The following is a 14,886-nucleotide window of genomic DNA, read 5'->3' as shown; positions in this document are numbered from 1 at the left end:
TCTATTCAATTTTCTTTATTTGAGTCGAAAAAAATATGCTCATTTTATTTTTATCTCACTTTATTTCCTTTTTTTCCTCTTTTCAATTTAATGGAAAATGCAAAAAAAATGTGGAAAAAATGAATAAATCTAAATTTAATAATTAAAGATTTAGCTTAAATAATCAATAAATCTAAAATTTTACCGAAATCTTATATATAAATCTAAAAGCTTACACGCGTTATTATACAATATATTTACAATTCCATACATTTTTCTAAAATTGTAGCTATATATATTCCATACTTTTCATTATTTTCTTACGTTCTCTGTCTTTTCACTGTTTTTGCTATCTGTAGCATCACTAGAATCAGTTATTTGTTTCACAGATTTTTCACTCTTCGGCAATTTTAACAAAAGCTGGGACGCTTTTTGCGGTATCAAACCTGCGACGACATATCTGCCTTCCTCATTGACGAAATTGAACACGGTGCACGCATTGTGCACGGAAACTATTTCCGTGGTGATACCAAACTTTTGCACCATTTCTCGGAGATTTTTCAGGAAAAGAAAATCATATACGTCGTCCAAACCGATGATTAAGAGATCAGGTTTTGGCACAAGGATGGTAAATAGCGATAAAGACGCGTCGTTTATGTGTTTCCCAGACTCGACGTTCCAGCACATGGCGTACCTTGGGAAGAGCATCATTGGCCCTATCACTCGTGTGCCAGTGTTGAACGTAAATCCTGTCTTAAAGATAAAAAGAATCAATTCAATCAATATAATCAATATAATTTAAAAGAATCAATTCAATAAATATAATTAATATAATTTAAAAGAATCAATATAAATTAATATAAATTTAAAAGAATTAATTCAATCAATATAATCAATATAATTTAAAAGAATCAATTCAATAAATATAATTAATATAAATTTGAAAGAATCAATTCAATAAATATAATTAATATAAATTTAAAAGAATCAATTCAATAAATATAATTAATATAAATTTAAAAGAATCAATTTAATCAATATAATTTAGAATTTGTCTTTTGAATGAAGATAAATGTATATGAAAGATGAGCTGTTGGCTTTTTTATTTTATTAAATTAATGACATAAATTGAGCTCACCTCATCACATCGAGTTATCAAAAGTCGAGAACCCAGCTCTTTGCGGATGAATGTGACGGTGGTTTTTCCAGGACCTTCGTACCCATTTCTTATACATGTGGTGTGTAAATGCCTATGAAAAATTATAGATATATTATTTATCTATGATTTTATACAAATCAGTTTCATATAAATTGATCTGAGAAGGAATATAATTTTATGCTGACAATTTTAAATTAATATAAAAAGAACAGAGAAGGATACAATTTTATGCTGGACAATTTTAAATTAAAATTATCAGTTTTGTCTTTGAACATTCAAAATAAATACACTAATTTAACGAGTTTTATGTCTTACATTAGCGTAAATTTCATTAATTAAAATGAATTTAGATTGTCATGTCATGATTCAAAAGATTATAGGTATATTATTTATCTATGATTTTATACAAGTCAGTTTCATCGAATAAACTTGATATAATAAAAAGAATAGAGAAGGATACAATTTTATGATGGACAATATTAAATTAAAATTATCAGCTTTCTCGTTGAATGTTCAAGGTAAACACACTAATTTGACGAGTTTTATTTCTTAAATAAGCGTAAATCTCATTAATTAAAATGAATTTACATTGTTATGTCAAGATACAAAAGATTACAGATATATTATTTATCTATGATTTTATACAAGCCAGTTTCATCGAACAAACTTGATGTAAAAAATAAGAAAGGATACAATTTTATGCTGGAGAATTTTAAATTAAAACTATTAGCTTTCTCTTTGAACATTCAAGGCAAATACATTAATTTGACGAGTTTTATTTCTTACATTAGCGTAAATTTCATCAATTAAAATTAGAATGTTATAATACCATGATACAATACCCGGTGTCTTTAATTAACTTTTATTTACCCTCGTAACTTTAAACATTAAAACAAGTGTTACTTATTTAAAAAAAAAAAAAAAAAAAAAGTACTCTTTCATTTATAATAAATGAATAAATGAATAATTTATGATAAAACGCCGGTTTAACTCACCTACAACTTTGCAACGTCTGTCTTAATTGACCCAATTTCCTGATCGCATTCATCGCGTTATCTCGAGATCAAATTACAATCATTAAAATAAAAATCTGCAGGAGCGAACAAATAGACAAATATATCTCCTACGACGGTATTAAACACTGTTCGATCATGATCAGCTGTTTTGCTCATAGGTTAGGTTTCCTACGATATGAGTTTCTCTCTCTCTCCCCCTCCTTCCTTCCCTCCCTCCCCCCTCTCTCTCTTTCCGATTGATTCGTGCGAGAAAAAAATCAGTTTCGGAATTTTTCGACGAAATAAGATCGTTGTCGCATCTTGGGAGTCTCTATCTGGTGTCTATCTCCCGCAAGATTTTCGTGAAAAATCGAAACAACAATTCTAGCGATTCAAAATCGCATGATGGCGTGTTCGATGAGAGACGCCCCTTCCTGTTTTTACAGTATATTTTTAGCAATATCGCGTATAAATACTCCATCGCGAAGATACGTTATTTTCACGTTAACGCCGATTAGCATCGATCGTATCGAAAATGTACCGAGGCTGCTGGAAATTCGACGAGGAGGACAAAGGTGAGCGCGCGCGCGCGACCCTCTCTCTCTCTCGCTCTCTCTCTCTCTCGCTCCGATCGATTCGTGAAAATCGTGCGGAGGAAAATCGGCTTCCAGAATTTTTCGCTGAAATAACATCGTCGTCGTCTAGTCTCCACCTCTCGCGATGTTTACGCGAAAGTTGGAAATGAACACCCGGTATAGTTGGCGATTCAAAATCGCATCATGGCGTGTTTGAGAGGCGTCCCCTCCCCCAACGAACCTCTAGTAACATTGATATAATTGCAATCGTAATTTCCCACTCGGCAATATAACTGTTACATAATTGTTACATGTTATATAACAGTTATATAACGTGTAACAAATATGTAACAAAAATAATGTCGAGTGCGAAATTTCAATTACAATTATATAAATGTTACCTGGCGTTCGCTGCGCCTGTCTTATACGGTGTATTTTTAGCGATATCGCATATAAATAATCCATCGCGAGAATGCGTTATTTTCGCGGCAACACCGGCATCGATCGTGTCGAAAATGCGCAGGGGATTCTGGAAATTCGATGAGCTGAACCTCAAAGGTGAGCGCGCGCGCGCGCGATCTCTCTCTCTCTCTCTCGCTCGCTCGCTCGCTTTCGCTCTCTCTCTCTCTCGCTCGCTCGCTCTCTTGTTTTGAGAAAAATTCATGAGGGTCGTATCCTTTTGCCCTGCGAATTTACGTATCGGGTTTCGATGACACGTCAATTTGACGTTTGACGCTTGACAACACCTGACATCCTCTCGAATACGTAATGAGAATTTTGTCATCTTTATCCCCGATGTAATATTCGATATACGTGTGGAAAAGTGTTAATAATAATATATATAATAATAATAATATATAATAATAATATATTTAATACTTTTCCTTGGGAGAAGAGGGAAAAAAGTCTTTGATTGATCTGTGACGAGAATTGACATTAATATCGTCTAAAAATAATTAGCATTCAAGGTAAAAACGCAAAAGTGGGACAAGGAGAGGGAGCACGTAGATATTTATTAGTCTATATAAGCCTAGCGTGAGTAGTTTGCGAGGAATAAAGGAGAATTTCTTCTTCTGTTGAAGCCTTGTACATAGATCTGGAGGAGGACCCAGAGGAGGATAAGCTCTGCAAGGAGTACAGCAGCTGGGATCAGATTCCCGACATCCTGCTGGAGGAGATCTTCTCATACCTGACCATTCGAGAGCGTTACTATGCGTCCCTGGTGTGCAGAGCGTGGTATCGCGCCTTCAAGCTGCAGAATGTATGGTCTACGTTCACCCTGGAGGATACCACTCTCACGCGAGGGAAGTTCAACTATTACAGCGGCTGGCAGTATGTCCTGGATCATATAAGAACGTCCACGTGTCTCAACAAAGTCGGCAAGAACTTTCGCTCGCTCATATTCGAGCCTATGTTGAACTTCTACAACCTCTACGAGTTTATGAACATGATATCGTGGTACACTGAGCAGCAGGGCTTGGACAACACGTCCGTGGCGGGCGTGGGCACCTATATTCGTAGGCTGAAGTTCACCTTTCCTTGTAACATGGCGAATAGGAACGATCCTGATCGAATCAGACTCTTTGGCACAGGTGGAAAGCTGCTGGAAGCGCTCAAGAGGCTTATGAGAAACTTGCAGAATCTCAGGTGCCTGGAGCTGATAGATCTGATGCTTGAGAGCAACGAAGCCGTACATTTAATGGATGACATTTGTGTAAATTGCACTCAGACACTGTCGAAATTGATACTGATAAATACCACGCGTTACAATTGCCCCTTGTTACACGTGGGAGTATTTGTTAATTTAAACGTGAGTACATCAAGTATTATAGAGTTGTTTTCTGATGTATTTATTTCTCCAGTATTTATTATTTATTTTATTTTATTTTATTATTTATTTATTATTATTTTATTATTTTATTTTATTATTTATTTATTATTATTTTATTATTATGGTATATTATATAAAAAAATATATTTTTCAGGTCTTAGTTATTAGTCCCCAGAATTTGCACGAGGATGTGATAGAGTTGATAGGCTACACAAAATTAAAGCATCTTCACATCTTGCAAAATCGATATAGTCCAAAAGATACCACCATAAGATTGGTAATTGCAATTTTTATTCTCATACATTAATCGTATCGTGTTAAAGAGTACTTATTTGACTTCATTTTTTTTCTGTTTCAGCCAAAGAGATCGTCTTGGGTAAAGATGAGAGCGAATAATCCTTATTTAAAAGTACATTTTGAGGTAGAGAGCCATAAAGCCACGGATATACTTTTGCCTATCGACTTACTAGAGCACAGCGCTATACCGTGCCATAGTATCATATTGGATAATCCAAACACGCAAGTAAGAGAGATAATACTGCGTCCATATCCAAGAGAAAAAAGTACAGGGAAACTTGTGCTATAGTATTTATTATTTATTTGATTTTATTATTTATTTATTTATTATTTTATTATTTGATTTTATTATTTATTTATTATTATTTTATTATTATTTATTATTTATTATATTTTATTTTATTTTATAGTTATAGTATTTTATTTTATTTTATTTTATAGTTGTAGTATTTTATTATTTTATTTATAGTATTTATTATTATGGTTTTGCAGATTTTGCCATCCACAGTGCTTACTCACGGGGCGTTCTTCGATTCGACGATACGAGTGTACGCTTTTAAGGGAGTAACGAGGTATTATCTGCACAGGAACTTCGCTAAGAGATTGGACGAGGCGTTAGTGCAATTCTGCCGAATGTGCCCGAACCTTCATACACTGGTAGCATTTTGTATTTGAATCGACACATGTGATAGCTTTCCTAAAAGGTGCTAACTGACGTTAACGATGCGAGTTTATGATGTGCTGGCATGTCCTCACGCATTACGAAAGTCTTTCTTGCTATTGCGTGAACGTAAGTGCCTCCTAACTATTCTAGGCTTATTTCCCTCAATGTGACACCCATTAAAAATATCTGTGTCTATCCTCAAGTAATCTCGCAAGCTTCTCTCAGCCCTCTTTTGTTGCACAATGTATTCCAAGGTGTAGAAATGTTTTTTCTTATTTATATACATTTATACACAATAGCCAATTAAACAAGTGTTTCACGAGTTTCTCAGAGCTGATGCTGGTATAAGATTTTCTTAGTTTATAAGATACATTCTAGATGCAATTTCATATTGAAGATGGATCTTATTCATCATCTAGCTTCCAAATGCCTCTAATATAACAATAATTACTAATTATTAATTATTAAAAAAATTGTATGCGCTGTATCATTTTTTTTATCTTTATCCATATATTTTTACAACTTTTTTGATGACACATGCTAACATTTCGTCCGCAGATGATACGAGATAAAATATCAACGGCTACGATTCTAGAGATCGTCTCTACCGCGAAACGCTTACGTTGCTTGTACGTTCGGCGAAACGTTGTCCTGAAGAAATGCGACAGAGCCTGGTCGAAGATCCTGGATTGGTCACCCGAGTATTATCGATGGGTAAAGATAAACAGCCGTAATTACGAGAGCACGGAGAGAGAAGTATCAAAGATGTTGGGCTATCGGTGGCACATGCTATCCGAGAAAGAATTTAAGACACAAACGCTTAATTTGCACATGTAGGCCGACATATTTTATGTATACAGGGTGTTTCAGACCACCCGTACCACTCATTTAAAAACTAGAGAAGTGGTTATTTCAAAAAAATAAAAACATTTTCTTCATAAATCAGGTGCGCTCTATCGAATGGTGATATTTTCAACTTTTGGTTCCGGCCGGAAATAGGCGATTCAGACTGGAAGTGCATTTTTTTTTAATGGAACCCCCTATTTTTCATTGCATATTCTTGTAGCTTACTTAATACTTTTATGTACGAAATGATGAGAGGAATCAATTGGTGTAAAGAAAACACAGTTGTTTTTAAGAAAAAATAATTGTTAATTGCAAATTATATATTTTTTCTTAGAAACAACTATGTGTTTTTCAACACTAATTGATTCCTCTCATTATTTGGTACAAGTATTAAGATAAGATAATCGAAAAATGAATATTTTACAAGATATTTTATGGTTTATGTAAAATTAAGAAATGATTTCAAGCTTCATAACTCGAAAAATACTTGATGGAAAAATAATTTATTATAGTGTTTTGGAAAGCTCTCGAGATAAGCTATAAGAATATGCAATGAAAAATAGGGAGTCCCATTTAAAAAAATACACTTCCGGTCTGAATCGCCTATTTCCAGCCTGAATTAGAAATTGAAAATATCACCATTCGATAGAGCGCACCCGATTTATAAAGAAAATGTTTTTACTTTTTTGAAATAACCACTTCTCTAGTTTTGAAATGGGTGATATGGGTGGTCTGAAACACCCTGTATAACGATCTATACGTGTAAAAAAAAAGAAACTTGCTTGCGAGTTTTTATAATCTCTTAAAAATCTTTTGTATATATATAATTTATTATATATGTTATATATTTATATATTTTAATGTGCAATTTTACGACAAATGTGCAAAGATTGTTACCGTGACTGTATGCTTAAAGTTTGCGATAATGTTCATAATTGCAATGTTATTTTTATTTAACACTGCGTCAAAATTGTGATGATTTATCATTATGGATATGTCGAGAGAAAGAGAGAGAGAGAGAGATTGAGAAATGTACTTAATTATTTCGTCGTGTGCGATTACATTATTATCGTTATACAGTATTCTTGAAGCGACTGTGATCGACGTTTTTAATCGCGGAAGACAGTGGGATCTGCTAAACATACGTTGGACTGTTCTTTATAAAAATTTGGCAAGTTTGACAAATAATAAAACAGAGGAAGTGTAATAATTTGACGCGTTTACATTTATCCTTACGCTCTAGCTTTTATTTTATTTAAACATGTATCATTACAACTTACACTTAATTATGTACAATGATAGGAAATATTTCATACGGCTTTTAATCGTGTATGTATACGTTACTGTTAATATGCGAAGAAAATCTCTGATAATTGTATCTTGTGTGTTATAGTGAAAAAAATCTGTTTTCAAACATGAGACAAAAATTCCGTACATAGCAATTAAAACACTATATAGTTTAATCACAACGTAATATATAATCCAAAAAAAAACAACAACGATGATAGTATATAATAAACAGTTTAAAACATTGCAATAATCAGTGTGTTTGAGTCAATACATTTACTGAGAAATAATTTATGTAAAATAAAAATATATATATTAACAGTATTACCATTGTATATACATATATTTAGACTTGTATATACACATGTGGATTAAATACTATTAAGTAAAGGTGAAGCTGCTAAAAAGCGGCGACAGATAGAATCGCGTACAGAATTTTTTATCGGATAGAAGACGTACATGCATGGAATATATATCTGTACAATTTCGATTCGACTGGCAATTTTGACATCCAAAAAAAATGCTAATTTGCGCTATTAAATGTAGTTACAATAAATTAACGAGGAGCAAGAATTTAAATATACTTGCATTACACTAAAGTAACATCAGGCAGCCAGCGTAGGAGCAGAAGTGTGATTACTGTGCCATGGCTGGGGATCGCTTATCGCGGCTCTTGTTGCGCTGAATGGTGCGTGCCTTGAACGCAGCCGCGTTCATCAACGTCTTTGGATTGAGAATGAGAGAAACAAATCAGTCGTGTTGCTAAAGTAAGCGATTTCTTCCACAAATCTCAAGGGATACCTACTCTTTCTAATTTACTCGTTTTCACCGTTACTAATGGAGGTAGAACTTTGTTGCCAAGATGGAAAATCTCGCGCAGGAGTTGGTTTTCAGCAAGATGGATATTGATACCAGGGCCTAACAGCCGGCAGCAGGCGTTGTACTGAGTCCTCGTGCACCACCCCTCTAAATACAAGATCTCTTTGCCGAATCTCACATGCATCTCCGGAACGATGTCTTCCTGAAAGTGGGAGAAGCAGAAGACGCCTCGTTATATCTTTGACCTGGAATCTCTATGTCTCTTGCTTCTCAAGATCCTGTTTAAACAGTATAACTTACTTCGATGTAACGCAGAATATCTCTAAAATTAGCGCGCTGCTGCTTGCGATCTTTCTTAGCTCGATACTTGTTGGAATCCGTGGCGAGTTCCTTGAGAATTTCAACAAGGTCAAGCGCCCAGTCTTGCTCGTAGTCGGTGGAAAAGTCACGGCCGAGTTCGAATATCACGGCGAGTGCCTCACCAGCTGACAGGCGTACGTCGAGGTGTGGCGATTCCAGCAATTCGCGCAATCGATTGAGAGAGCTGGAGGATGAAGGAACAAGTTTTAGAAGAGAAGAACTGCTCGGGACGTAGAGCACACGTGGGACACGCCGACGACTTACGGCATGTAACTGTTGGTTCTGCCACTCGCCAGCAAATTGTAGATGTCCGCGGAGGTGATGACCGTCAGAAGTAGAGTCCAGGATGAGATGGCCGCCGCATGTAACGCCGCCACGTCCGTGGATATGTTTGCGATCGCGCCATTGCCTTTCAAGTAGGACCCGGAGAAGATGGACGACAGTAACTGCATGATTTCCATGGTATCAGTCGCATCGTTGCCAGACAAGAACTGATTCATGGCTAACGCCCAGCAACACTGGAAAATGCAACGCGTTAACGTAAGCTCATCTCTGTGGCTGATCTAAACAACTGTATCCAATCTGTATCTAACAGAATCATGTATACAGGGTGTTTCAGGCCATCCGTACCATCCATTTAAAAACTACAGAAGTGATTATTTCAAAAAAGTAAAAATATTTTCTTTATAAATCGAGTGCGCTCTATCGAATGGTGATATTTTCAACTTCTGGTTCCGGCCGGAAATAGACGATTCAGACCGGAAGTGGATTTTTTTAAATGGAACCCCCTATTTTTCATTGCATATTCTTGTAGCTTACCTCGAGAGCTTTCCAAGACAGTATAATAAATTACTTTTCCATAAAGTATTTTTTGAGTTATGAGGCTTGAAATCATTTCTTAATTTTACATAAACCATAAAATATCTTGTAAAATATTCATTTCTCTATTATCTTGCCTTGATACTTTTATGAAATAATGAGAGGAATCAATTGGTGTAAAGAAAACACATAGTTGTTTCTAAGAAAAAATATGTAATTTGCAATTAACAATTCCATATTTTTTCTTAAAAACAACTGTATGTTTTCTTTACACCAATTGATTCTTCTTATTATTTTGTACATAAAAATATTAAGGTAAGATAATCGAAAAATGAATATTTTACAAGATATTTTATGGTTTATGTAAAATTAAGAAATGATTTCAAGTCTCATAACTCGAAAAGTATTTGATGGAAAAATAATTTATTATAGTGTTTTGGAAAGCTCTCGAGGTAAGCTACAAGAATATGCAATAAAAAATAGAGGGTTCCATTTAAAAAAATGCACTTCCGGTCTGAATCGCCTATTTCCGACCGGAACCAGAAGTTGAAAATATCACCATATTCGATAGAGCCCGATTTATAAAGAAAATGTTTTTACTTTTTTTAAATAACCACTTCTCTAGTTTTTAAATGGGTGATACGGGTGATCTGAAACACCCTATTTCTAGACCTACTTCGGCGCGAGCGTGGACAGGTGCGGTGTTATCGTTGGCGATGAAGGTGAGGGTCGACTTGAGGTCCCTGCAGACCATCTCGGCGCTCTCAAACGCCCCCAGCTGAACGCAGAGCAGAGTGCTCAGCCTGGCTGCGGTAGACTGCTCGTCGCCTCGTCCCTTCTTCAAGCTACGCTCCACGGCATCCGTGATGGTAATCTTTCTATCCTCGACGAAGTCTGGGATGTATTTGATGGCGAGGATCTTCTCTATGCCGTTGAAGCAGATGACCCTTCCCTTGGCGCTCTTCTGCGTTAGCCCGTCAATCGCTTCCTTCAGCTTCTCCTCGAACGCCTCCTGCTGCGCCAGCTCGTCCACCTCGTTGTCGTTCGCGTCCTCCAGCATGCTACGGTTGTCGGATTGGCCGCTGGTCTCGCTACACGCATCATTGTTAACCGAGTCCTCGTCGGATGTACACTCAGCTCTTTTTCCACCTGCCAGGACACGAGTACAATTTAAGAATGCGGTTCATAGATGTATAGCTTGATGTATCCGGCATCAAGATAATGAATCTTGATGTTGACATTCCTCTAGCTCAATTTTCACGAGTCCTCATCTAGACGTTAATTGCGACTAGCTTTAGCTAAAAAAAGCATGAAACTGTGCGAAATGATTCACGTATGTCTGGTAAGATGCTACGACTGATGCCATATGGGATAACGAGTTTTGCGCATATATTTGCGAATACCTAGCATCTATTAATAATAATAGGTGATTTTAATTCTGTTGTCTCTTCTCAGAGGAGAGCGTGACTTCCCATACAGCACAGAATGTTGCAGCAATATTATTAATATTACTATAACATTGCAGCAACATGGCAATATTGCAGCAATAATATTACAATAATATTGCAATAATATTACATTATTACAATATTATTGTTGCAATATTGCAATGTTGTTACAATATTATAGTAATATTATAGTAATATTAATAATAATTGCTGCAATATTCTGTGCTAATAATGCAATATTATTGCAATATTAGCACAGAATACTATTAATATTATTAATATTATTATAATATTGCAACAATAGTCTCTGCTAATATTACAATAATATTGTAATAATATTACATTATTATTGCTGTAATATTATTGCTGTAATATATTTGTAATATTATTGCAATAATATTGCAATAATATTGCAATATTGCAACAATAATATTGTAATAATATTACAAAAATATTGCAACAAAATTACAATATTGTAATATTATTGCAATAATATTGCAATATTTCAGCAATAATATTACAATATTATTGTAATATTACTGAAATGTCTGTGCTGTATGGATTATCAGATAATAAATTTATTATCATTTTCTCTGTCAATTCTAGACCGATGCCGAGCATTTTGTACGTCGATCAAAGAGACCATGCGAATCTATCAGTATACGTAATTCGAGAGTACGCGAGAGGAATAATAACGCAGCTCTTGAAAGTGAATGCCGTGTTACATAACGTAAAGTGTACACAGCTGTTGTACACCATTAATTTTGTTTACGCGTTTCATAATGGATTATAATTACGAAAAAAAAAAGGATGAAGGGAGATTGCGACAGATTCACGTCGCGCATCTTCTCTTTCGCGGAAAAATGTCTCGCTTGAAATTAAAATTTGAAAACGAAGGATACTTATTGTCAGAGGTATTTGATTGAAACAACTACCTCGTGCATAATCTATACCTGTCGAAAGTTTCCTATCTTTGCAAAAAACTTCGCTCGAGCATCGCGAAACAGGAAAGTCATCGCGATCGCATAAATTTACGATTATTATTTCCAAGAAAGAGAGAGAACCTGCGTATATATTTTTCGACTATATATAAATTTTATCGATCGGAAAGGGATTGCATTATCGCGAGATTATTTATCGCCTCGAATCATCGGAGGCGGGGGTGAGAGAGGGAAACGGGGGCGGGAGGAGGGGGAAGAAGAGGAAAAACAAAACAAAAAAAAAGACCGCAAAAACAGCGATTTATCATATCGCGTCGCGTAAAAGCGACTGATTAAAATTCAAAGTTGAACAGTCGGTCGGGCAAAGGAGGGAGAGGGGGGGGACCTTGGTCGAGGGGCAGAGAAAAATATTTTTACCGCGCGAGAATACATGTGTATGCGTAAGAACTTATCTGCTCTCGATTAGAGTCGGGAACACGAGGCAAACGCGCGCGCGCACACACGCACACACACACATGTGCGCGCGTCATAAAAAAGATATCGACGACACGATTGCCGCGGATTGCGTAAATTTCTCTCGTCATCGTGTATACATATTTCAATCGTTCAAAACATCCTGGGATCGGATGAGATATCGAGCGACGTCGTCATTCGTACGTGAAAAAAAAGGACGCGAATCAGGACAAAAAAAAAGCGAAATTTAATTATTTTTTTGTTTCTAATAATTGTTTTTTTTTCATGACACTTTTGAATATATTTTTTTTACAAATGCAGGAACCCATACCGCACAGAGCATTGTAATATTGCAGCAATATTGCGCAATATTACAATATTGCTGAAATATTGTAATATTACTGCAATGTTATAACAATGTTCTATGCTGTATGGGAAGTAAGGTAGGAAATTTTTGATAGGTATCCCATACAGCACAGAACATTGCAATATCGCGGCAATATTGCAATATTGCTGTAATGTTACAAAAATATTAATAATATTGCCGCAATATTCTGTGGTGTCATGGGGTATAAAAGCCCATACAACACAGAACATTGCAGCAATATTGCAGCAACATTGTAATATTGCTGCGACATTGTAGTAATATTGTAATATTGCTGCAATGTTCTGTGCTGTATGGGAGAGCGTAAAAAAATGTACTTATTTATTTAATTAAATATATATCACTGCTAAATTAAAATAAATTCGAAGAATTGAGAAAAGACATATCTGAAATCAAAAATATCTCTCCTTCCATGATTCGAGGTTACCTTCCAGGCAATCCACATCATTACAGAAGCATCGATTATTTAATTGTGCGTAGGATACGATTGTAAGGCTAGTCCACAATAACTACAGTAAGCTTTGAACCATAAGAGAAATTAATTAATTATATTCAATATCATATTATTCTTCTTCAACTCTTCCTCAAATATGATTGAACAATATTTTAAGGCTTACTACACTTCATACAGCATAGAACATTATTGTTATATTGCCGCAATACTGCAGCAATAGATCATTGTTATGTTGCAGCAATATTGTGCAATATTGCAATTATTGCTGCAATATTACGACAATAATTGCAATATTGCCACAATAGATCATTGTTATGTTGCAGCAATATTGTGCAATATTGCAATTATTGCAGCAATAATTGCAATATTGCACAATATTGCTGCAACATAATGGTCTATTGTGACAATATTGCCACATTATTATTGCAATATTGCAATTATTGCCGCAATATTACAATTATTGCCGCAATATTGCGGCAATTAATGTAACAACAATGGTTTGTGCTGTATGGAACCTATTGTGATCGATTCTATCTACGGATTACGAGCCTCGCAATCTCGCAGAACGTCCCATAACCTCTCCCGTGAGCATATGTGCTCTAATGTCGAAAGCTTCCCTGACCCAATTCTCTCTCTTTCCCAAAATATTTGCACACCTCGTGCATTTTTCATTCCGATATATATCGAGCGAAATGCGAGGATCGACGTCTCGAATTACGCGTCGCGAAAATGTCCGAGAGAGAGCTCCATGTGCCAGAGGCATGAGAGTCACATGGGAATGGTCATGTCTGCCATGGCTGCGAGAAAATCGTTCGCGGCCGGGTTTTCGCGCGAAACGAGAGGAGAGAAGAGCCCCCCGGGGGGAGAGGGGATCTCCTCCGAAGATGACGGATACGTCAATCTCACGATGACGTATGACACGTGCGCGGAGTGCGGGGGAGGGGGACAGCAGCTGGGAAATAAATATAAGATTTCCATTCCGCGCGGATGAATCATTGGAACGGACGGACGGACGGACGGACGGACGGACGGACAGGGCGAATCGATAATTTAATAAGAGTCGAGAGCGCGTCACGTGCTCCGCTTTTTCCTCATCAACGTCACACGAAGATGCTCTCTCCGCCTCTCTCTCTCTCTCTCTCTCTCTCTCTCTTTCCTCCTCCGAACCGAGGAGGAGAGAGGATCGATCGCGAGGAAATTCGCGACACTTGTCCTTACCGCACTTTCCTCTTCTGCCCCCTTTGCCTGGCATCGTTCCTCAGCTTGCTTATTGCACAATTGGTACTAGGTGAAAGACTCGATCAAGAGGGTAAATGTCTCGCACTAGTGTTTTTCTTTCGTATACTGAATACACCACGTGAATTTTTCGTTGGGAGCAGACGAAAACTCATTAACATGTTGCGAATCGTTCAGAACATACACGCCGAGACAGCCTTCGACGGGCTTTCTCAAGTGCACTGGCTGCCCTGTGCCTGATGTTCCGCTCTCTTCCACCTCCGGCCGCCCATCGGTCGCCCGAACTGCCGCGAATATAGCCGAGTTACCGAGCCAATCAGCTGTTCCGTTGCGTCATC

At 36.5% G+C, this 14,886-nt stretch overlaps 3 protein-coding genes across 5 annotated transcripts; 1 reads left to right on the top strand and 2 right to left on the bottom strand.

Moving 5' to 3' along the window:
- Positions 1-220: 220 nt before the first annotated feature.
- LOC105254168 lies at positions 221-2,648 on the bottom strand. The gene is made up of 3 exons (XM_011262677.3): positions 2,134-2,648; positions 1,118-1,229; positions 221-732 (listed from the first exon to the last, which is right to left on the bottom strand). Exons 1-3 carry the CDS (start codon positions 2,184-2,186, stop codon positions 292-294), a joined length of 606 nt encoding a protein of 201 aa, XP_011260979.1. The 5' UTR covers positions 2,187-2,648; the 3' UTR covers positions 221-291.
- Positions 2,646-6,448, top strand: LOC105254167 (hypothetical protein). Of its 3 annotated transcripts, none has more exons than XM_011262675.2 (6): positions 2,646-2,708; positions 3,791-4,518; positions 4,694-4,816; positions 4,898-5,062; positions 5,329-5,493; positions 6,059-6,448. In XM_011262675.2, the coding sequence occupies exons 1-6, from the start codon at positions 2,669-2,671 to the stop codon at positions 6,335-6,337; spliced, it is 1,500 nt and encodes a 499-aa protein (XP_011260977.1). In that variant the 5' UTR covers positions 2,646-2,668; the 3' UTR covers positions 6,338-6,448. The 3 variants fall into 3 exon arrangements, 2 of the variants coding, with proteins under 2 accessions (XP_011260977.1, XP_011260976.1); XR_003123525.1 differs by lacking the exon at positions 2,646-2,708 and adding an exon at positions 3,070-3,266 and having other exon boundaries at positions 5,329-5,626; positions 6,059-6,246; XM_011262674.2 differs by lacking the exon at positions 2,646-2,708 and adding an exon at positions 3,073-3,266 and having other exon boundaries at positions 6,059-6,446.
- A 1,446-nt stretch (positions 6,449-7,894) lies between these two features.
- Positions 7,895-14,788, bottom strand: LOC105254166 (interferon-related developmental regulator 1). The gene is made up of 6 exons (XM_011262673.3): positions 14,531-14,788; positions 10,308-10,780; positions 9,077-9,330; positions 8,753-8,996; positions 8,439-8,654; positions 7,895-8,356 (listed from the first exon to the last, which is right to left on the bottom strand). Exons 1-6 carry the CDS (start codon positions 14,562-14,564, stop codon positions 8,270-8,272), a joined length of 1,308 nt encoding a protein of 435 aa, XP_011260975.1. The 5' UTR covers positions 14,565-14,788; the 3' UTR covers positions 7,895-8,269.
- Positions 14,789-14,886: the final 98 nt, after the last annotated feature.

This window comes from Camponotus floridanus, unplaced genomic scaffold, assembly GCF_003227725.1.
Source record: "Camponotus floridanus strain SB8 unplaced genomic scaffold, Cflo_v7.5 scaffold67, whole genome shotgun sequence".
NCBI lineage: Eukaryota > Metazoa > Arthropoda > Insecta > Hymenoptera > Formicidae > Camponotus > Camponotus floridanus.
This window is presented reverse-complemented; position numbering and strand designations above follow the sequence as displayed.

What these genes read in the sequence shown, in the direction of transcription:
- LOC105254166 (XM_011262673.3), bottom strand. Translation starts at nt 14,564, where the DNA reads ATGCCAGGCAAAGGGGGCAGAAGAGGAAAGTGCG. An exon ending in AGAACCAACAGTTACATGCC is followed by an intron (nt 8,997 to 9,076) that starts GTAAGTCGTCGG and finishes TTCATCCTCCAG; the next exon opens with CTCTCTCAATCGATTGCGCG. An exon ending in AAACGAGTAAATTAGAAAGA is followed by an intron (nt 8,357 to 8,438) that starts GTAGGTATCCCT and finishes CTCAATCCAAAG; the next exon opens with ACGTTGATGAACGCGGCTGC.
- LOC105254167 (XM_011262674.2), top strand. Translation starts at nt 3,224, where the DNA reads ATGCGCAGGGGATTCTGGAAATTCGATGAGCTGAACCTCAAAG. An exon ending in TGGATAATCCAAACACGCAA is followed by an intron (nt 5,063 to 5,328) that starts GTAAGAGAGATA and finishes ATGGTTTTGCAG; the next exon opens with ATTTTGCCATCCACAGTGCT. An exon ending in GCCCGAACCTTCATACACTG is followed by an intron (nt 5,494 to 6,058) that starts GTAGCATTTTGT and finishes TTTCGTCCGCAG; the next exon opens with ATGATACGAGATAAAATATC.
- LOC105254168 (XM_011262677.3), bottom strand. Translation starts at nt 2,186, where the DNA reads ATGAATGCGATCAGGAAATTGGGTCAATTAAGACAGACGTTGCAAAGT. An exon ending in CAGACGTTGCAAAGTTGTAG is followed by an intron (nt 1,230 to 2,133) that starts GTGAGTTAAACC and finishes AATTTTTCATAG; the next exon opens with GCATTTACACACCACATGTA. An exon ending in TGATAACTCGATGTGATGAG is followed by an intron (nt 733 to 1,117) that starts GTGAGCTCAATT and finishes TTTATCTTTAAG; the next exon opens with ACAGGATTTACGTTCAACAC.